Source organism: Quercus lobata, chromosome 4 (assembly GCF_001633185.2).
Source record: "Quercus lobata isolate SW786 chromosome 4, ValleyOak3.0 Primary Assembly, whole genome shotgun sequence".
NCBI lineage: Eukaryota > Viridiplantae > Streptophyta > Magnoliopsida > Fagales > Fagaceae > Quercus > Quercus lobata.
This window is the reverse complement of record NC_044907.1, coordinates 19,034,886-19,055,776: the sequence shown is the minus strand read 5'-3', so window position 1 is coordinate 19,055,776 and position 20,891 is coordinate 19,034,886. Positions and strand designations below refer to the sequence as shown.

Below are 20,891 nucleotides of genomic sequence, written 5' to 3'. Positions count from 1 at the left end.
GAAATAATCTTGTCTTCTAATAAAATATCTTAGTTTATAAAAAAAAAAATAATAATAATTATTCTAAACAGAAAGTGTACTTTACATTTTTGTCTAAAATTTAAAATGATCCTTTCCAAACAAAGAAGGCTTGACAAAGAGCCATAGGCCCAAAAAAAAAAAAAAGAAAAAAATTCTAGGCAAAAAGAAAAAACTACTGCCACATTACGCGACTGCATCCTTCAGTCCTTCTATGTATTGTTGTTATCTGCAACACAAATGAAAATCATAAAAAATATTAATCTTCAATTTATAAAATCATTAGCCAAAATAATTTTTTATCCTATTGGCAACCATATTTTAAAATCACCAACAAATAACAATCACATTACCAATACAATAATAATAGACACAAGAATTGTGTCACATTCCAAACCATATAAACTAAACTACAATGAACTATTAACCAAGTGCTGTCCAAGGACTGTCAATTCTGCGGTACAAAGAATCCAACCAACTATGAATTCCAATATTTGTATTTACAGTCTTTGTTTTTTTTAATTTTTTATTAGGTAGTAATAATAAAGATAATCAACAAATAAAGATATATAAAGCACAAGATATATAAAGCACCAAAATCAAATCAATAATCAATAAACAGTAAAGGCAAATTTCCTTGAATTATCAACCATATAGAAAATAATCATGAAATTCATTTCTTTCCCTTGATTATCCATGAAACAAACATAGCCAAAGTACAATGATTATATATATATATATATATATTAAAAAAACAAAAGAAAGATCTACAATGAATTCCAAAACACCAAACCAGCAGCAAACGAACTGCAAACCCCATTTTGAAAACTAAACAGAACCACCTCACCCAAACTAATAAATTACACCAAGAAAGGGGTGCATACAAACTCTCCAGCAAATATATTACACTCCACCTAGAGGATTAGTCAAATAACCTACTAGCAGCAAACAGCCTCTAGCTAGCACAGAAGCTGCAACAATTTGAAAGCAGCATGCAGGGGATACGTGATTCACCAGGCCAACTTTCTATTTTCAAATTATTCTTGTTTTTTTAAGCATAAGCACATGACTACTAGCTCAACCATCACCAAACCAGTCACAACCATTCTACAAAAAAATTGTCTAACACCTAATCTTCGACATATACTAACTGTCAATTGCTGTGATCCTTTTAGGCGCAAAGGCCCCTAATCTCCATTTTATTTCCAAAAAAAAATTCTTTTAACCATTTGTTCTTCAATAAACATAATTTTTGAAAATTTAAAAGTGTTCCTCGGACTCCAGATATGATATACAGCAGCTGCTATGGCCATTTTCCCCACTCTTGATTGTATACTTCTGCCTGTTAAATTTTCCCCCCAATCAATTACTGCTCCACAGTGATCACACACCTGCTGCCATAAACATTCCCACACTACTTGCTGCCACATCCTAATTGAAAAGGAACATTCAAAGAAAATATGATCCCTCGATTCACACTTGTTTCTGCATAATCAACACAACAAATTTCCTTGCCAGCCCCACTTAACTAATCTATCAAAAGTGGAAAGCCTATCCTGAATAGCTAACCAAAAAATAAATGCATGTTTTGGCTTGATGGCAGTATCCCAAACCACTTTATCCCAATCAACTTCATTGCTTCTATTTCTAAGGGCTTCCCAAGCAGATTTACAAGAAAATATACAATTTTTAGTTATGAGTCCATACTAAAGTGTCTTCTCTATGAATAGGAACCAACATTGCTGCTGTAAAAGACTCTGATCCATAGATCGAGGAGGCCTCCACTGCCAATAACCATTGACAATAATACTAGACACCCTAGCTGAAGGATAGCTGCCTGCTGCAAATATGGCTTTAGTATCAAATCTGTGACTAAGGACCCCTTGAGGATGCCAATTATCATGCCAGAAACCCTACTCCCATCTCCAATTTTCCATTTAAAAAACAGAACAGTTCTGGGGGGGTTTTACCTCCCAAAAAATTTGCCCTTTCTAAAGGTATTTGTGTATCCATGCCACCCACAAGGAGCCAGCTTGCACAAGCAAAATCCAAATGTGCTTCGTTATGGCAGCCCTATTCCACTCCCTCCCTAACCCTTTTCAGCCCCAAGTCACCCTCCTTTGTTGGCAAACAAACTTGAGTCCAAGCTACTTTAGCTATCTGAACAGCCTGATCAGATTGAAAAGCTTCTCAATGTCCTTAATGAGCTTAGCTGGAAAAATGAAATAGCTTGTCCAATAAACTTGAATCCCAAACAAAACATATTGAATAAGTTGGACTATACCAGCAAAAGATAGGTTTTTAGTTGCCCAAGAAATTATTCCAGCAGCTATTTTCTCCAAAACCAACTTTCGATCCATATAAGACAGTTCCCTGGTATGAGAGGTAATCGAAGATATTTGACAAGAAGAATCCCTTCCTTAAAAGGTAAGACATGAAGAATTTTTTGTTTTGTTTTACTAATTTTGGTATAGAAGAGAAGAAAATTTCACTCTTCAAAGCTAGGAACTCAAGGATGGATGAACAAATAGAAAAACCCCAACACCTTGACAAATCAAAAAGGGTGTGATGAAACACATTTTCATTTGAAGATAAAGAGTCTATGTCATACATTTAGCCATGGATAGTCAATAAAATGGGGTGCGATGGAGTTGGAATGTGAGATTTACTAAAAGCTTTAATGTTTAGAAATTGGAGTCAATTAATTTTCTTTTAGATATTCTCTACTCAAATATCCCCAAGAGGTTAGCTACTGATAGGATGAGATGAAAATTTAAGGGGATTGATAATTTTGATGTTTTTTCTTAGTATGAGGTTATTTGGAGTAAAGTAGAAGAGTCTTCAGTGCTTCAATGCCCAAAGGAGGGTCTCATTTCACATTTAAAAAGTAGTACGTAAGGTGATGTATGCACCTATATAAATGGTGAGACCGTGAACCATTTGCTAATCCATTTCATATGTTTTATAAAGGGTAGTCTTTAGAGCCTTTTGGGATCTGATGGCTGTTACCAAGGAATGTAGATTCAAGGAATTACTTTGAAAAACACCCCTCATTCCTGCAGCACATATTGTTTCTCTTATGGAACTCACATAATGAGAGAGACTGCATCACATCAGTTCTAACTATCCTAGGGTAGAAAGGGTACCATGAAAGGAAAGAGAGAAAATCATTACACCTATACAAGAAAACCATGAGAGGGTCATGCCAGGCTTTTGAGGCAGGGTTGTTATTTTGTTGGAGTCACTGGCATGGAAACCATAGTTCAGATATTTGGAATTTGATTCTAGGCTGTTTGATGTGAACTTTATGGATGAAATGAAATCGTTGCTCCTTTGAGGACACTGAGAAGACGTTGGTTGAGTTAAAAGATTTGTGCCACCATAGTCCTTTTGATTGGTCATGGTGCTGGGGTTTTACGGATTGTTCCTCTTTTATAGAGTTTGTTTTTCCTCATAGAATAGCCTCTTGATTTCTTTTCTCTTTGCTTTCTGTTTTTGCTTTTCTGTGTTCATCATCATTAACACCATGTATTTTCATTTCTTTCTTTTTTTTTTTTCCTTAAATAATATTATTCTTATTACCTATCAAAAAAAAAAAAGGAAACATAACAACAGTTCTCTAACATAGTTCAAGGAAAAAAGAAAAATATAATCTATAAGATATGTATTATGTCTCTATTGTATCAGTTCTCTAACATGGTTCAAGGAAACAAAAAAATATAATCTATAAGATACATACTACATCTCAATCATGTCAATAGATTTTTATTTTTTATAAGTAAAAAAAAAAAATGTATACTTGTGTTTGACTAGTTTACATGTTAGCTGTCCTACCCTTAGTAGCACCTACGGGTTTTGATGTACTCACACAATTATTGGGGCAATTTATCAAGCATGTTAAGCATGAACAAAGAAGTAGGGACTCTGGCCATGGCCAGCAAATTATACACAATCAGAGAATCAGAAAATAAAGAGAGAGAGAGGACTTCCTTTTGCCGAAGAGCTGAGTTTGCTGAGAAAACAATAACCCAGCACCAGCGAAGGCAGATGTGGCATCCAACTGACTGCTTGAAAAAACAAAATCAGTCTAGGAGTGAGTAAGGCTGAGGAGAATTGGGTTAAGTACTATTTACCCTTGGTTAGTTAGAGGGTTAAGTTTACCCGGTTTAAGTTATCCGGGTTAGGTTATCTGGGTTGGGTTAAGTTTAGTACTTTCTTTTCTTTTTTCTTTTTTTGATAGGTAAGAAAAAATATTATTAAAGCTGGAAAAGAATGATAAAAACAGAAGGTTCACGATAGTGAACAAAGAGGAAAGAGAAGTAAAAATAAACGAATTGTCACTAAACTATTCTGAGAGACAAAAAAAAATCCATAAGTGTAGGACAATCCAAGAGACCACAACACTGAGATCAACCAAAAAGGGTCCAATGACATAAATCTAACAACTGTGCCAAAGATTTTCCAGTATCCTCAAAAGAACGCCGAGTCCATTCAGTCCAAATAGTCCACATTAACTGAGGTAGAGACAGAATTGGGGTATTTGCACATTTATGAAACATAAAGGAAGAAATTCCAATTCCTCTAGAAGTTGAATGAAAGAGTCCAACAGCTTTTGTTCTTTTTGAGGTTGTGATTACCTTCCTTTATTAAGTCCAATTGCCTAAAGAAACCTAAGCTGTGATTACTTAGACTAACATCATTTTCCTTCTAATTTCTATATAATATACCAATAACATAGATATAATTTTCTCCCTACAGCAAACCGGGCCATTTAATAATCAAATAATACTATACCATTATTTGTTTGATCAGTAAAATAAAACTTTTATAGAAAAAATAAAAGGTCTCAATTACAATCCTATTCTATACTCATAATTCAATTCCTAAGTCCTCTCTGCAAAACCCTAATCAATTTTCCATAGAAAAGCCAGAAAAATTACTGGAGAAGTAACACAAGGTCCAATTTACCCTCCTTGCCCCCATTAATGTCAAAATCTTTCCACAACAACTACCAACCAAAGTGAATCAATAGACTGCAGTCTACTTCATATAATTCAGCTAAACAAAACAATACATATTTTTTGGGCAAACACCACTTATGGTCCTTAAGTTTCTCCCATTTTTCAGTTTTGACCTTAGAGTTTCAAAATAGTTAAAAATTTGTAAAATAATCCAAACTGAATTTTCCCAACAGCAGAATAGAGAACTATACAACAAATTCAAGTTCAGAAAAGTGGACAATCTTATCCTCTTTTTTTGTTCCATGTCAATACCACGAAGCATTTATAAGCCATCTTGGTAGTCACATGGCACTTGTAATCCACGCAGATTACCGGTGTACAATTTCTAAACCTTTTATAACCTTTTTTTTTTTTAAATCATAAACAAGCCCAATCACATGAAATGTCAGTGTCTAGATTAGCATGTAGACCAAATTATATCATTCTAAAAATTTAAGGATTCCATTACTAGTTCGACTATCTAATTTGGGTGCTATGTTTTTCCAGAGACCCTTTTCATTTTACATACAACCAAACTAGTACATTGCTAGATGAACAATCATATATTCCAAAAAAGAAAAAACTTATTGAGAGGAAGAGTAGGAGGAGGAGGGCATATCATCTGAGAAATTGAAGGAATTTGTTGGCTGAGAGGCCTGGCTACCTCGAATTAGTCACAATATTTGTGTTTTGTCCTCTGTTGTTATGGGGGGTTCAATTTTCTTTTTCGTTGAATCTAAGACTTTCGAATTCTCAGTCGAGGAGGGAGGTACGTATTTCATGTTACGCATTTTTGAGCGAAGTCGGGATTCTCTCCGATCAGTTTTCATGGGCAGAGAAAGCGCTAAGCGTTTGCTAGCTATTGTGGAGGATCTAATGTCTACTAAAACATCCGGTAACTTTGCTCGTACCTTTAGGGATAATGAGAAAGTTTTTATTTTGCAATTGGGCGCCAATTCACACGGCAGTTTTTTAATGATCTCGGAACTCATCCATGGCCGTCGGAAAGGACTTCTCGTGGTCCCAGAAGGGAAAGCTAGTAGTGGGTGGCGAGGTTTTGGATTTCATCTAAGGAAAGCAATCGCACCTGGGACACTTGCAACCAAACAGTCTTTTACCTCTGTCCTGAAACCGAGAGTGGAGAATCACAAAACTTTTCTGCTGGCAGCGGCGGAGGGTGATCGGAGAGAGGGTAATGGTAGCAGAAAAGGAAAGCAATTAATGCCGGAGTTTCAAATTTCAACCGAATCAATCTTGAGCAATAAGAGCCACGATATACGCGATTTGAATGCTGGGAAGAAACAAGCTATATCTAAGGCTGAATTGTCGGTTGAGATTACAGAGAGTAACAGCTGTATCAATGACTCACCTTTAACGTTGGATGTTGGCCTGAGATTGGAGCGTGGGCCAGATGGTGAGTGGCAGGTAGTGTGGTCCAAAGTCAAGGAAGTGGGCTGCATAGAAAAACCCAAAGACAAAAACTTTAAGCCCGTTAGCCATTTTAAACCCACAGCTCCCTTCAATGCAAAGCCCAAACTTAATCCCAAGCCCATCAAAGTCTGGAGGCCCAAGTCAAAACAAACTCTTCAAAGCAGCGAGACTCACCCACGTAACTTGTTTTCTGCTTCAAAGAGCTCAGTCAGCGATACACGCAGAGGCGCTGAGGACTCGACCTCGGAACTTCCACAAGCTGACTCCCAAAGCTTGTTGAGGCTATCCCAGTCGATTAAAGCCTCCGACGGTGCCGGTATTGACTTTATCGGCGCCGATGAGCCCGATAATGAGATTCTCGGCTCCGATGGGTCCGATACAGCTTCTTTCAGCTCCGATGAGTCCGATGAGTCAGCAAACACCTCCGACGGTGAAGAGAAATTGCACCGAGACATCCGTTTGATACTTCAGGAGAATTCCGGCAATGTTAGCAAGAAATGGGGGAATTCAGATCAGTGGGTGCTTGAACTTCGAGATGGAAGAAGAGTGGCGGTTCCGATTCAAATTTCTCTGCCTCCAGGTGAAGTCACAGAGGTATTGGAAGAGCAAACCCAATTGGCCTTGGTCCCCTTGAAGTGTTCAAATGTTGTGGAGGTGTCCTCAGCCCAAGTTGATGACAATGAAGTACTTGTGGAGGATTGGGTCTCAGACACTTCAGAGTCTTCTGAGCTACCTAATGTAGAGGGTTTGTCGCCTCTAAGTGTGGAACCACTGGCCTTTTCTCTACCTTTGGCAATGGAAGGGCAGGAAGTGTTGGGTGTGGAGAATCCAGTGAGGGGAGAAGCTTACTCTGAGTGGGTCCAAAGCAGATTTAAAGGGTTTGATAACTTCCTAGGCACGTCCCTAAAAGGTTTGGAAAATCAAGCAACCACCTTTTTATTGGCTGTTGAGGCTGAATTACACCGTAGGGCTGCTTTGGAAAAAAAAGCACGTGAGTTGAAGAGTTCTGGAGTGAAGGGTATTAGAGAGCTGAAGGGTCTATTCAGCTCGATTAATTATGGTTCTACTTCAACTAGGCGCAGTGGTATTAATAGGGAGCGGGCTCTCTCTGTTCCTAAATGAATCTGAAGATGATTTCCTGGAATGTCAGAGGATTGAATGAGGCTGGGAAGAGACTTCAGATTCGTAATTTATTGCGTGCATGGAGACCTGATATTGTCTGTTTGCAGGAGACTAAGCTTGAATGGATTACTAGAGGAGTAGTCAGAAGTATATGGAGTTGTCCATATGTAGACTGGTTGTACTTGGGTTCAGAAGGTGCTTCTGGAGGTATTGTATTGATGTGGGATCGGAGGACAGTGGAAAAGGTGGAAGAAGCAGTAGGGCGCTTTTCTGTTTCATGCAGATTTAAAAACATAGGCGATCAATTTGAGTGGGCTTTTACAGGTGTATATGGGCCAAATTCGAACAAGAGGCGTAGGAAGATGTGGGAGGAATTGACAGGGCTGATTTGTTGGTGGGATGTGCCATGGTGCCTAGGAGGTGACTTTAATATAATTCGTTTTCCATCGGAGAGATTAGGGGCTACAACTAGTACTCGGGCTATGTATGAATTTTCGGATTTTATCTCTTTTCATGGGCTGATGGATATACCTATGGAAGGAGGCCTTTATACTTGGTCCAACAATTTCTCTGCCTCTAGAATTGACCGGTTTCTTTTCTCTCCACTTTTGGCGGATCATTTCACTCTATTGGCACAGAGAAGGTTGTCTAAGATACTTTCAGACCACTACCCAATTCAGTTGGAAGGGGGGAGTCATCGGAGAGGTAGAACACCTTTTCGTTTTGAAAATATGTGGTTGAAGGCGGAAAATTTTGTGGATAAAGTGAAATCTTGGTGGGCATCCTATTTGTTTCAAGGCAACCTGAGTTTTATACTAGCTAAGAAGTTGGCAGCCTTGAAGTTGGACCTAAAAAAATGGAATGAAACGGAGTTTGGCAATGTCACTTTAAAGAAACAGTTGTTATGGAACAAATTGAATGACTTGGATGTTAAAGAGGAGACTCAACCTTTAATAGCTGAGGAGAAGTTAGAACAAGTTAATCTCCGTACCAAGATTGAAAAGCTTATTCTTTTGGAAGAAATTAGTTGGAGGCAGAAGTCTAGAATGCTACACTTGAGGGAGGGGGACGCAAGTACAAAATTTTTTCATAGAATGGCTAATTCCAATCGAAGAAATAATGGTATTGAGAGCCTTATGGTTGATGGAACCTTGTCTTCTGATCAAGGTATGATTGCTGATTGTATTACTCAATTCTTTATGAACTTATACTCGGAGCAGCAAGTTGTTCGACCTTTTCCAGAAGTCTTGGTATTTCCTAGGATATCCGGTGATAATGCTGATTGGTTAGATAGACCCTTTGAGGAGGCAGAAATTTTGGATGTCATACAGAATTTTAATGGTGACAAAGCTCCTGGACCTGATGGGTTTCCAATGGCCTTCTTCCAAGCATGTTGGGGTATTCTCAAAACTGATCTTATGGCTGTATTTCACCATTTTTTTGCTAAAGGTCAGTTTGAGAAAAGCTTAAATGCAACATTCATCACTCTCATCCCTAAAAAAAATCCAGCAATTGAAGTCAAGGATTTTCGCCCCATTAGTCTTGTTGGGGGGGTTTATAAAATCATTGCCAAGGTCTTAGCCACCAGACTTCGCACGGTCATGGAAGATATAATTTCTCCTTCTCAAAATGCATTTGTGAGGAACAGGCAGATTCTTGACCCTGTGCTTATTGCTAATGAATGCCTCGATAGTAGAGTTAAAACTGGTTTGCCAGGGATACTTTGCAAATTAGATGTTGAGAAGGCTTTTGATCATGTCAACTGGGGTTTTCTTATGCAGTTACTAGAACGGAGTGGGTTCTCTGCTAAATGGAGGCAGTGGATTTTCTTTTGTATATCTACCGTTCGATTCTCTATATTGATAAATGGCACTCCTTGTGGGTTTTTTGAGAGCTCCAGGGGGTTAAGACAAGGAGACCCATTGTCCCCTTTGTTGTTTGTCTTGGTGATGGAAGCCCTTGGGAGAATGTTGGATAAGGCTGTCCATGATAGTCACATGTCAGGTTTTGCTGTGGGTCGTTTAGAGGGAAGATCTTTGGAGGTGTCCCATTTGCTCTTTGCAGACGACACTTTAATTTTTTGTGATGCTGATTTGGACCAAGTTTTGTTTCTCCGTATGATTCTCATTTGGTTTGAGGCGGTTTCTGGTCTGAAGATAAACTTGGGCAAGTCAGAGCTGGTTCCTATTGGTATGGTGCATAATCTTGACTTATTGTTGAATGTCCTTGGTTGTAAACAAGGTACCCTTCCAATGAAATATTTAGGCCTTCCTTTGGGAGCTAAATGTAAGGATAAATCAATTTGGAACCCAATTCTGGAGAAGATAGAACGGAGATTAGCAGGATGGAAACGTTTGTACTTATCCAAGGGAGGTAGAGTCACTTTAATTAAAAGCACTCTATCTAACTTACCCACTTATTTTCTATCTTTATTTCCTATTCCTGCTTCTGTGGCTAACAGAATTGAGAAACTTCAGAGGGATTTTTTATGGGGTGGCATTGGTGATGAACCAAAATTCCATTTGGTCAAATGGGCTACTGTTTGCACACCCATTGCTTCGGGTGGTTTGGGGATAAGAAAGGTAAGACCTTTTAATGAAGCTCTACTTGGGAAGTGGCTATGGAGATTTGGGATGGAGAGGGCTGCTCTTTGGAGGCAGGTGATAGCTGTGAAATATGGCTGTGAATGGGGAAGTTGGTGTACTAGGCCTTCTAACGGTCCATATGGTGTTGGCTTGTGGAAAAATATTAGTCGGGGATGGTCTACTTTCTCTCGACACATTCTATATGAGATTGGGGATGGGTCTAGGGTGAAATTTTGGCAAGACCATTGGTGTGGTGAAACTTCTCTTGCAGTCAGCTATCCTGAATTGTTTAGATTTTGCCGAGATCAAGAGGTTAGTGTGGCTGAGGTTATGAAGTTTGATAACGGAATCCTGTTTTGGGATGTAAGTTTCTTTCGGGGTGTGCATGCTCGGGAACTAGAGGCACTGGCCAGTTTCATGGATACCATATATGGTGTCTCGGTTAGAGGGCTTGGTGAGGATAAAATGTGCTGGAAGTCTGTTAGAGAGAAGGGATTCACAGTTAGGGATTATTACAATCTCTTAGTGGGCCCTACTGACTATTGTTTTCCTTGGAAAAGCATTTGGAAGCAGAAGGTTCCTTCTCGAGTAGCTTTCTTTGTTTGGACTGTTGCTTTAGGGAAATGCTTAACGATTGACAATTTACGAAGAAGGAAGGTTTGGATATTAGATTGGTGCTATATGTGCAAGTGTAATGGGGAATCAGTTGATCATCTTTTTCTTCATTGCCCGGTTGCAATGGATATGTGGGCTATGGTGTTCGGGTTGTTTGGAGTGAGTTGGGTTATGCCACAATATGTAGTGGGGCTTCTAGCTTGTTGGCAAGGCAGTTTTGGCCGTCATCGAAATGGGTATATATGGCTTATGGTTCCTCATTGCTTATTGTGGTGCCTTTGGAGGGAGAGAAATAGTCGGTGCTTTGAAGATAAGGAGAGATCCATATCAGATTTGAAGCTATTTTTCTTTAGAACATTAATGGATTGGTTGGCTGCTTTGCGGAACCAATCCTTTCCATCCTTTCTTGATTTCTTAGATTCTTGTAATTTTTGTTCTTGATTGTTTGAACCCTTGTACACTCCCTGTGTACTAGGGTGTTCCATTTTTTGAGATCAATAAACTTTTACTTATCAAAAAAAAAGGATTCCATTACTACTTTAGAAACCCTAGCTAAATAGGAAAAATGAGGCAAAATTTAATGACCAGAAGTGGCTTTTGCTCATTATTATTTTTTTACATTTTTAAAACAAGCCCTAAGGTTGTCACTAGGGTCATGTCAAATCGATGCAACTCCCACACTCAATACAACATAACACATTTAATCAATAAAAACCCCTAACAAAACACGACTCTACCTACAGTTACATGGTTACAGCAACTTATGCTTGGCCTAATGCTATACTCTATTGACTTTACATTGATGCAAAACAATATGTCAGTTACACAACACAGTATCAGAAGGCAACAGCCGATCACAGCAGAAAAATCTAAGCATGCCTAATGAAATGGAAAATGAAACAAATTTTCATACAAAATATGGATTGGATGTGACACTTTCAGCATATAGAAAAAGATAATAACATAAGTCTTCATTTACATTTATGATTTCGCGCTTGCAAATGACTCATCCCGTCATCAGCCAAAACAACAAAATCATATTTAACAATTTTGAACACTCTTTAGAGCATCTTCATCAACTAAAATGGGGATTTTGGCCATCATCAGTCCAATATTATTTGGGGGGATATCCCTCCATGTTTAATGTGGACTATTTGGCAAGAAATAGGCAGACTTCTGAGGGGACAGAACGTACATCATTGTAGTTGAAACTGTTTTTGCTGTGATTGTTGTATGATTGGAACAGGCTGTCTTTTTTCTCTTTCAAGGAGTTTGTGGACTTGTGTTATTTTTGTTAGACTCTAAGACTCTCTCTAGTATACTACCTGTGTACATTGGTTTTTTTTTTTTTTTTTTTTTCTTTCTCTAAATTGATAAAATTTTGCTACATTACCTATAAAAAATTTTTTAAAAAATTATGACTACTCTTTAGTCTTTATATCCATTCAAGAACAAATTAAATCCAAAAGCCATATATTGGGGTTTGAAACTTAATATTTAAGTATAGGAACACAAAAATATCTAGTATATACCAAGAATAAGATAGAACTGAGGAATGTAAATGCTCAAATTTTGAGTTGAATACTTGAATCAAGCCTTTTTACCTGCACTTCCTCTTCTTACTCACTTTCCTCCTTGGAAACTACATCACTTGGTTTGTCAAGTAAGACAAGGTTCTCCACATAATTATCAGCATAAGAACAACATGTGCTTTCACAAAACCCCAAATCCTTCTCTTGTTGGCTCTCAGGGTCATATGAAAAGAGCATCAAACCACCTGATTGCATTTTCTGCACTAATACGTGATCATTCTTCTAGAAACCTAACACTTTCCAATATTGCATATTGAGGTCAATAGTGAACTGTTTAGTCCAAGAATCCACAATGCCGTACTCTTTCATCGCCCAAATAGAACAACACTCGATGTCCAAATGCCGATACTCATAACATATTAGAGAAAGCAATCCATTGAATACTAAGGTACCAATATGAGCATCCAATCCAAATATACCATTTGGCAAGGATATCAAGTGGAAAACCTCATCACCCAAATCAAATGACAAAACTATTGAACTCTGGGCATCTTCCCAATCAATCGCCGCAAAATAAACAGCTCCATTTAAATAAGCTGCTTGTGGGAGCCAATTAGTAATCCTAGGCGGATATGAGTCACCACCACTAGTTACTCTCCAAGATCCCTCACTAACAGAGTAAACCTCAACCAGAGGTGGTTTGGCACCTTCGTACCTAACATTTACACTTTGATAGGCACTTCTCACCACCTTATAATCATCGGTCCTCAAAACAAACCCAATTGCTAGAAAACAAGTAAAGAGGCCAATAAAAGAAGGGTTGGGAAGGGTAATAACTTGACGCCATAAATGGGTAACTTCCTTCCCAAAGCGCCACAGCCACTTTCCAAGCAAAGCTTATTTAAAAAGCCCAATCCTCATAATCCCCAAACCACTTGCCTCCACCAGCCAAAAAACCTTATCCCAAGCAACAAGCAGATATTTAAAAACTTCATCAGATCTCCCCTAAAGGAAATTCCTGTGAATTCTCTCTAATCTACTAGCAGAAAACAGCATCTAGGCACAAGACCAGAACAGCAAACTAGCACAGAAGCCACAACAATTTGAAGGCAGCAAGTAGGGGATAAGTGATTCACCAGCTCCACTTCCTATTTGCAAAATCTTCTAGTTTCTTTTACCACTAGCACAAGACTACTAGCTCAACCATCACCAACCCAGTCACAACCATGCTACAAAAAATTTCCTAACACCTAATCTTTCACATATACTTCTGTTAATTTTTGTGATCCTTTTAGGCACAAAGCCCCCTATCTCCATTTTATTTCCAAGAAAAATTCTTTTAACCATTTGTTCTTCAGTCAACATAATTTTTGAAAATTTACAAGTTTTCCTCAGCCACCAGATATGATATACAGCAGCTGCTATGGCCATTTTCCCCACTCTTGATTGTATACTTGACTGTTAAATTTTTCCCCCAATCAATTCCTGCTCCCCAGTGATCAGGCACCTGCTGCCATAAACATTCCCACGCTACTTGCTGCCACATCCTGCTTGAAAAGGAACATTCAAAGAAAATATGATCCCTGGATTCACACTTGTTTCTGCAGAATCCACACAACAAATTTCCTTGCCAGCCCCATTTAACTAATCTATCAAAGTGGAAATCCTATCCTGAATAGCCAACACAAAAATAAATGCATGTTTTGATATGATGGCAGCATCCCAATCAACTTCATTGCTTCTATATCTAAGGGCTTCCCAAGCAGATTCACAAGAAAACATACAATTTTTAGTAAGAGTCCATACTAAAGTGTCTTCTCCATGAATAGGAAACAACTGGCATTCCTGCTGTAAAAGACTTTGATCCATAGATCAAGGAGGCCTCCATTGCCAATGACCATTAACAATAATACAAACCCTTGCTGAAGGATAGCTGCCTGCTGCAAATATGGCTTTAGTATCAAATTTATGACTAACGACCCCTTGAGGAAGCCAATTATCATTCCAGAGACCCCATTCCCATTCCCATTCCCATCTCCAATTTTTCATTTAAAAAAACCTCTCACAGATTCCCTAAGCTTCAGAATCTTTCTCCATCCCCAAGAGCAGTTCTGGGGATGGAGAAAGATTCTCCCAATTCCAGTCCCTCCCTAACCCTTTTCAGCCCCAAGCCACCCTCCATTGTTGGCAAACAAACTTGAGTCCAAGGTACTTTAGCCATATGAACAGCCTGATCAGAGCCACTCCATAAAAAGGAATTGAAAAGCTTCTCAACGTCCTTAATGAGCTTAGCAGGAAAAATGAAATAGCTTGTCCAATAAACTTGAATCCCAAACAAAACATGTTGAATAAGTTGGACTCTACCAGCAAAAGATAGCTTTTTACTTGCCCAAGAATTTATTCTAGCAGCAATCTTCTCCAAAAGCAGCTTTCAATACTTATAAGACAGTTTCCCTGGTATGAGAGGTAATCCAAGATATTTGACAGGTAGAATCCCTTCCTTAAAAGGTAAGACATGAAGAATTTGTTGTTTCACTAATTTAGGGACAGCAGAGAAGAAAATTCCATTCTTCAAAGCTAGGAACTCAAGGACGGATGAACAATTAGAAAAACCCCAACACCTTGACCAATCAAAAAAAGTGTGATGAAACACATTTTTAATTTGTAGATAAAAAGTCTATGAGGGTGTTTGGTCTTTGATTTCAAAACATATTGTTCAGTGTTTAAACACTGAACAATATTGTTCAAAAACAAAAAAAATATGTTTGGTAAACCATTTTGGAACAGGGCTGTTTGAAAAATATTGCTCAAAACATATGTTTAAAACAATAGTTTTTGAAATCACCTTCAGGTTGATTTTGAACAACAAAAACTATTGCTGAGTGGCAGTTTTGTAATTAAGTTGAACAATATGAAGGCCCACCAGTCAGCTTTTTGAAATAATGCTCTCACGCCCACAGACACAACCGGCAGCATTTAAAAAATATTTTATATTTATTTTGTACTTTACTGATTTAAAAAATATTTATTTTGTACTTTGTTCAACTTTTTTTTATCATCTAACACACACATACCAAACACATATTTTATGTTTTTGAACACTAAAACATGTTATTTAAACCATGATACCAAACACATTTTTTTGTTTTATAAATACTAAAAATATGTATTTCAATAACACTTTTTAAACTATAATTTTCACATCTTTTTAAACAATAATTTTTGAACTTTATAACCAAACGGGCCCTATGTCTTACATTCAGCCAAACAAAACAATACTTATTATCGGGCAAACACCCCCTTTGGTCCTTAAAATTTTTGCTACTTTTGATCCTTAAAGTGAAAATTGGGAGAAACTTTGAGGACCAAAAGTGGACAAGGATGTTTCAATTAATTCAATCATGGATAATCGATTAAATGGGGTGTGATGGAGCTGGAATGTGAAATTTATTAAAAGGTTTTCATGTTTAGAAATTGGAGCCAATGAGTTTTCTTTTAGATCTTCTCTACTCAAATATCCCCAAAGGTTAGCAACCGATAGGATGAGATGAAAATTCAAGGGGATTGATCATTTTGATGTTTGTTCTTAGTGTGAGGTTATTTGGGGTAAAAGAAAAGAGTCTTTTGTGTGTCAATGCCCAAGAAGGGCCACATTTTCCATTTTGAAGGTAGTATGTAAGGTGTTGTATGCACCTATATAAATGGTGAGACTATGAACCATTTGCTGATCCATTTCATATGTTTTATAGAGGGTAGTCTTTAGAGCCTTTTGGGTTACCAAGGAATGTAGATTCAAGGAATTAGTCAGAAAAACACCCCTCATTCCTGCAGCACATATTGTTTCTCTTATGGAGCTCACATAATGAGATAGACTACATCACAGCAATTCTAACTATCCAATGGGGTAAAAAGGGTACCATGAAAGGGAAGAGAGAAAATCATTAAACGTATCCAAGAAAACCATGAGAGGGTCATGTCAGGCTATGAGGCAGGGTTGTTATTTTGTTGGAGTCATTGGGTTGGAAACCATCATATTTGGAATTTGAAAAGAGCTGTTTGATGAGGACTGTATGTACAGACCAAAATCGTTGCTCCTTGGAGGACACTAAGAAGACGTTGGTTGAATTAAAAGATTTGTTTTTATTAAAAAAATTGATTAAATTGCTTTCCTTTGTGGCCCAGAATTCCAATTCCTCTAGAAGTTGAATGAAAGAGTCCAATAGCTTTGGTTCTTTTTGAGGGTGTGATTACCTTCTTTTATTAAGTCCAATTGCCTAAAGAAACCTAAGCTGTGATTGCTTACACTTACATCATCTTCCTTCTAATTTCTATATAATATACCATAAACATAGACATAATTTTCTCCCTACTGCAAACCGGGCCATCTAATAATCAAATAATACTATCCTATATTTTTTTGATCAGTAAATAAAACTTCTATAGAAAAAAAAGGTCCCAATTACAATCCTATTCTATACTCATAATTCAATTCCAAAGTCCTCTCTGCAAAACCCTAATCACTTTCCCGTAGAAAAGCCAAAAAAATTACTGGAGAAGTAATACAAGGTCCAATTTACCCTCCTTGCCCCATTAATGTCAATAATCTTTCCACATCAACTAACAACCAAAGTGAATCAATAGACTACAGTCTACTTCATATAATTCAGCTAAACAAAACAATACTTATTTTTTGGGCAAACACCCCTTATGGTCCTTAGAGTTTCTCCCATTTTTCAGTTTCAACCTTAGAGTTTCAAAATAGTTAAATTGTAAAATAATACAATTTGTATTTTCCCAACATCAGAACAGAGAACTATACAACAAATTGAAGTTCAGAAAAGTGGACAACCTTATCCTCTTTTTTTGTTGCATGTCAATACCACGAGGCAATTATAAGCCATCATGGTAGTCACATGGCACTTGTAATCCACCTAGATTACCGGTGTAATATTTCTAAACCACTTAAAACCTTTTAAAAAAAAAATCATAAACGTGCCCAATCACATGAAATGTCAGTGTCCAGATTAGCATATAGACCAAATTATCTCATTCTAAAAAATTTAAGGACTCCATAACTATTTTAGAAACTCTAGCTAAATAGGAAAAATGAGGCAAACTTGAATGACCAAAGATGGCTTTTGCTCGATATTATTTTTTTACACTTTTAAAATAAACCATAAGGTTGTCACCAGGGTCACCTCAGATTGATGCAACTCCCACACTCTTTACAACATAACACATTTAATCAATAAAAACCCCTAACAAAACACGACTCTACCTACAGTTACACGGTTAAAGCAACTTATGTTTAGCCTAATCCTATACTCTTGACTTTACACTGATGCAAAACAATATGTCAGGTACACAACACAGTATCAGAAGGCAACGGCTGATCATAGCAGAAAAATTTAAGCATGCCTAATGAAATGGAAAGCGAAACAAATTTTCTTACAGAATATGGATTGGATATGACACTTTCAGCATATAGAAAAAGATAATAAAATAAGTCTTCATTTAGATTTACCATTTCGTGCTTGCGAATGACTCATCCCATCATCAACCAAAACCACCAAATCATATTTAACAATTTTGAACACTCTTTAGAGCATCTTCTTCTACCACAATTGGGATTTTTGCCATCATCAGTCCAATATTATTTGGGGGGGATATCCCTCCATGTTTAATGTGGACTATTTGACAAGAAATAGGCATACTTTTGAGGGGACAGAACGTACATCATTGTAGTTGAAACTGTTTTTGCTGTGATTGTTGTATGATTGGATGGCTGCTTTGAACAGGCTGTCTTTTTTCTCTTTCAAGGAGTTTGTGGACTTGTGTTATTTTTGTTAGACTCTAAGACTCTCTCTCGTATGCTACCTGTGTACACTGGATCTTTTTTTTTCCCTCTAAATTGATAAAATTTTGCTACATTACCTATAAAAAAAATTTAAAAATTATGACTACTCTTTACTCTTTAGTCTTTATATCCATTCAAGAACAAATTAAATCCAAAAGCCATGTATTGAGGTTTGAAACTTAATATTTACTTATAGCAACACAAAAATATCTAGTAATACCAAGAACAAGATAGAACTGAGGAATGTAAATGCTGAAATTTTTAGTTGAATACTTGAATCGAGCCTTTTTACCTGCACTTCCTCTTCTTGCTCACTTTCCTCTTGGAAACTACATCATTTGGTTTGTCGAGTAAGGTAAGATTCCTCGCATAATTATCAGCATAAGAATAATATGTGCTTCTATAAAACCCTAAATTCTTCACTTGTTGGCTCTCAGGGTCATATGACAAGAGCTTCGAACCATGTGATTTTATTTTCTGCACTAATACATGATCATTCTTCAAGAAACCTAACACTTTCCAACGTAGCATATTGAGTTCAATAGTGAACTGTTTAGTCCAAGAATCCACAACACCATCCTCTTTCATAACCCAAACAGAACAACTCTTGACGATGCTCAGATGCTGATTCCCATAACATATTAGAGAAAGCAATCCATTGAATACTGAGGTACCAATATCAGCATCCAATCCAAATTTACCATTTGGCAAGGATATCAAGCGGAAAACCTCATCACCCAAATCAAATGACAAAACTATTGAACTCTGGGCATCGCCCCAATCATTCGCCGCAAAATAAACAGCTCCATTTAAATAAGCTGCTTGTGGGTGCCAATTACTAATAGTAATCCTAGGCGGATATGAGTCACCACCATTAGTTACTCTCCAAGATCCCTCGCTAACAGAGTAAACCTCAACCAGAACCAGAGGTGGTTTGGCACCTTCGTACCTAATATTTCCAGCAATTCTCGCCACCTTATAATCATCGGTCCTCAAATCAAACCCAACTGCTAGATAACGAGGAAAGAGGTCAATAAAAGAAGGGTTGGGAAGGGTAATAAATTTTCTAATACAAGGATTCCAAAGAATAAAGTGTTTTCCTTCATGAAGGCAAAACAATCCATTCGCGGAACCGACTAATTGAAAATAGTCCCAACTACTACTCCTTAGTGGGAACTCAAGATCTGGAATTTGTTCAGATGAGGAGGAGTCATTATTGTCATTGTCTTCGTGTATTAATTTGTAGCGCTCTACATGGGATTTGACATCCAAATACCTAACAATTAATTTGTTGGAATCGGAGGGCGATCGAGTGTAACTGGATTTGATGAAGGCAGGACTTGTAATTAGAGAGTTATATGATTTGGAAACGCACCTGAATTGAATTAGGGATTTCACGGGTAGCCTATGCAGGATCTCCAGCAACACTTCGTTGGGCAGATACTCCAACATTCCTTATCTTTCTTTTTTTCGGCTTTACCAATTTCAGACTGCTGGGAAAATCTTCAATTTGAAGCACTTGTGGACTTGTGGCATGCCGCAGACAATTATATCCTTCTTTTCTTTTCTTTTTTTTTTCGATTCCAATAAAAATGAAATTATTACTACAGTATTTCATAAATAAATAAATAAAAATCTTATTGAAATTTAAAAGGCCTCTTGTCAAAAACACACTTGAGGCAAAATACATTTTAGCGAATATGAGATGTGATTAGAGACATAGAATTTAACGGCCACGTAATGTAGCTAATAAAATAGACAAAATATGGGAGGTAATTTGTAGGCTAGCATGCATTTGGGAGATAATAGCATTAGTTAGCATGCGTTAGAAACAATTCAGTAAAATAGCATCTCAAGTTTTATTGACTGAAACTCGAGTCTCAAAAACTCAAGTTTCACTTGTTGTTTTGGAGGTTTTTTTGCCATATAGATCTTAAGTCTTATAGACTCAAGTTTGTAAAAAGTAAACCCAAGTCTATAGGACTCGATTTCTATAGATGAAGATCTAGAAGACAAAGAAGAAGAACAAAGGACCATGGTTTTCAAAACCGGACTGGGAGGTTGGACCGTGAAAATAAAAAATCATGATGAAAACTGGTTTTTTAAGCCTAAAGAACCGGATTTTTTGTTAATTCCGTGAACCCCTAAAACCGGGGTTGGACCATACGAACTGGTGAGAACCGCACGGTCCAACCCCTTAGAAATTTAAAAAAAAAAAAAAAAAACACAACTTAACACAATTTTATTCTACTTAATTAAATTATCCATCTCTTATAATTAAAATCCTTCAAAGATATTCAACTTTACTTCAAAATTAATCATAAATTTTAATGTTTTCATGGTTATTATTTTATTTTATTAACTTTCTTATTTAATTATTAAATATATGCTTGAAAATCATTAAATTTTCCTCACATATATAGATATATTGTTAATTTTACTAGTTTTATAAATTTAATATCTATATTTAGGCTTTAATTAATTATTAAATTAATTATGACTTCATCACGGTTTGCCCCCAGTTCGACATCGGTTCGACCTCAAAAACCTTGAACCTCTCCCTTTTACGGTTCAATGAACGGTCCGAGTTTGAAAACCTTGCAGAGGACCAGATCAGATCTAGAACTGAGGACCAAATTAGGAAGGCAGAAGAAGAAGAAGAAGAAGAAGAAGAAGAACAGTGGACTAGATTGAGCAAGAAGAAGAAGAATCAAATCTGGAAGGAAGAAGA

General features: G+C 37.1%; 1 protein-coding gene across 2 annotated transcripts; it reads right to left on the bottom strand.

Annotated features, from left to right (window-relative positions):
- Positions 1-80: 80 nt before the first annotated feature.
- On the bottom strand, positions 81-19,675 carry LOC115983731 (F-box/kelch-repeat protein At3g23880-like). 2 transcript variants are annotated; one of them, XM_031106495.1, is made up of 2 exons: positions 18,453-19,675; positions 81-247 (listed from the first exon to the last, which is right to left on the bottom strand). In XM_031106495.1, the coding sequence occupies exons 1-2, from the start codon at positions 19,610-19,612 to the stop codon at positions 244-246; spliced, it is 1,164 nt and encodes a 387-aa protein (XP_030962355.1). In that variant the 5' UTR covers positions 19,613-19,675; the 3' UTR covers positions 81-243. The 2 variants fall into 2 exon arrangements, with proteins under 2 accessions (XP_030962355.1, XP_030962354.1); XM_031106494.1 differs by lacking the exon at positions 81-247 and adding an exon at positions 3,698-4,082.
- Positions 19,676-20,891: the final 1,216 nt, after the last annotated feature.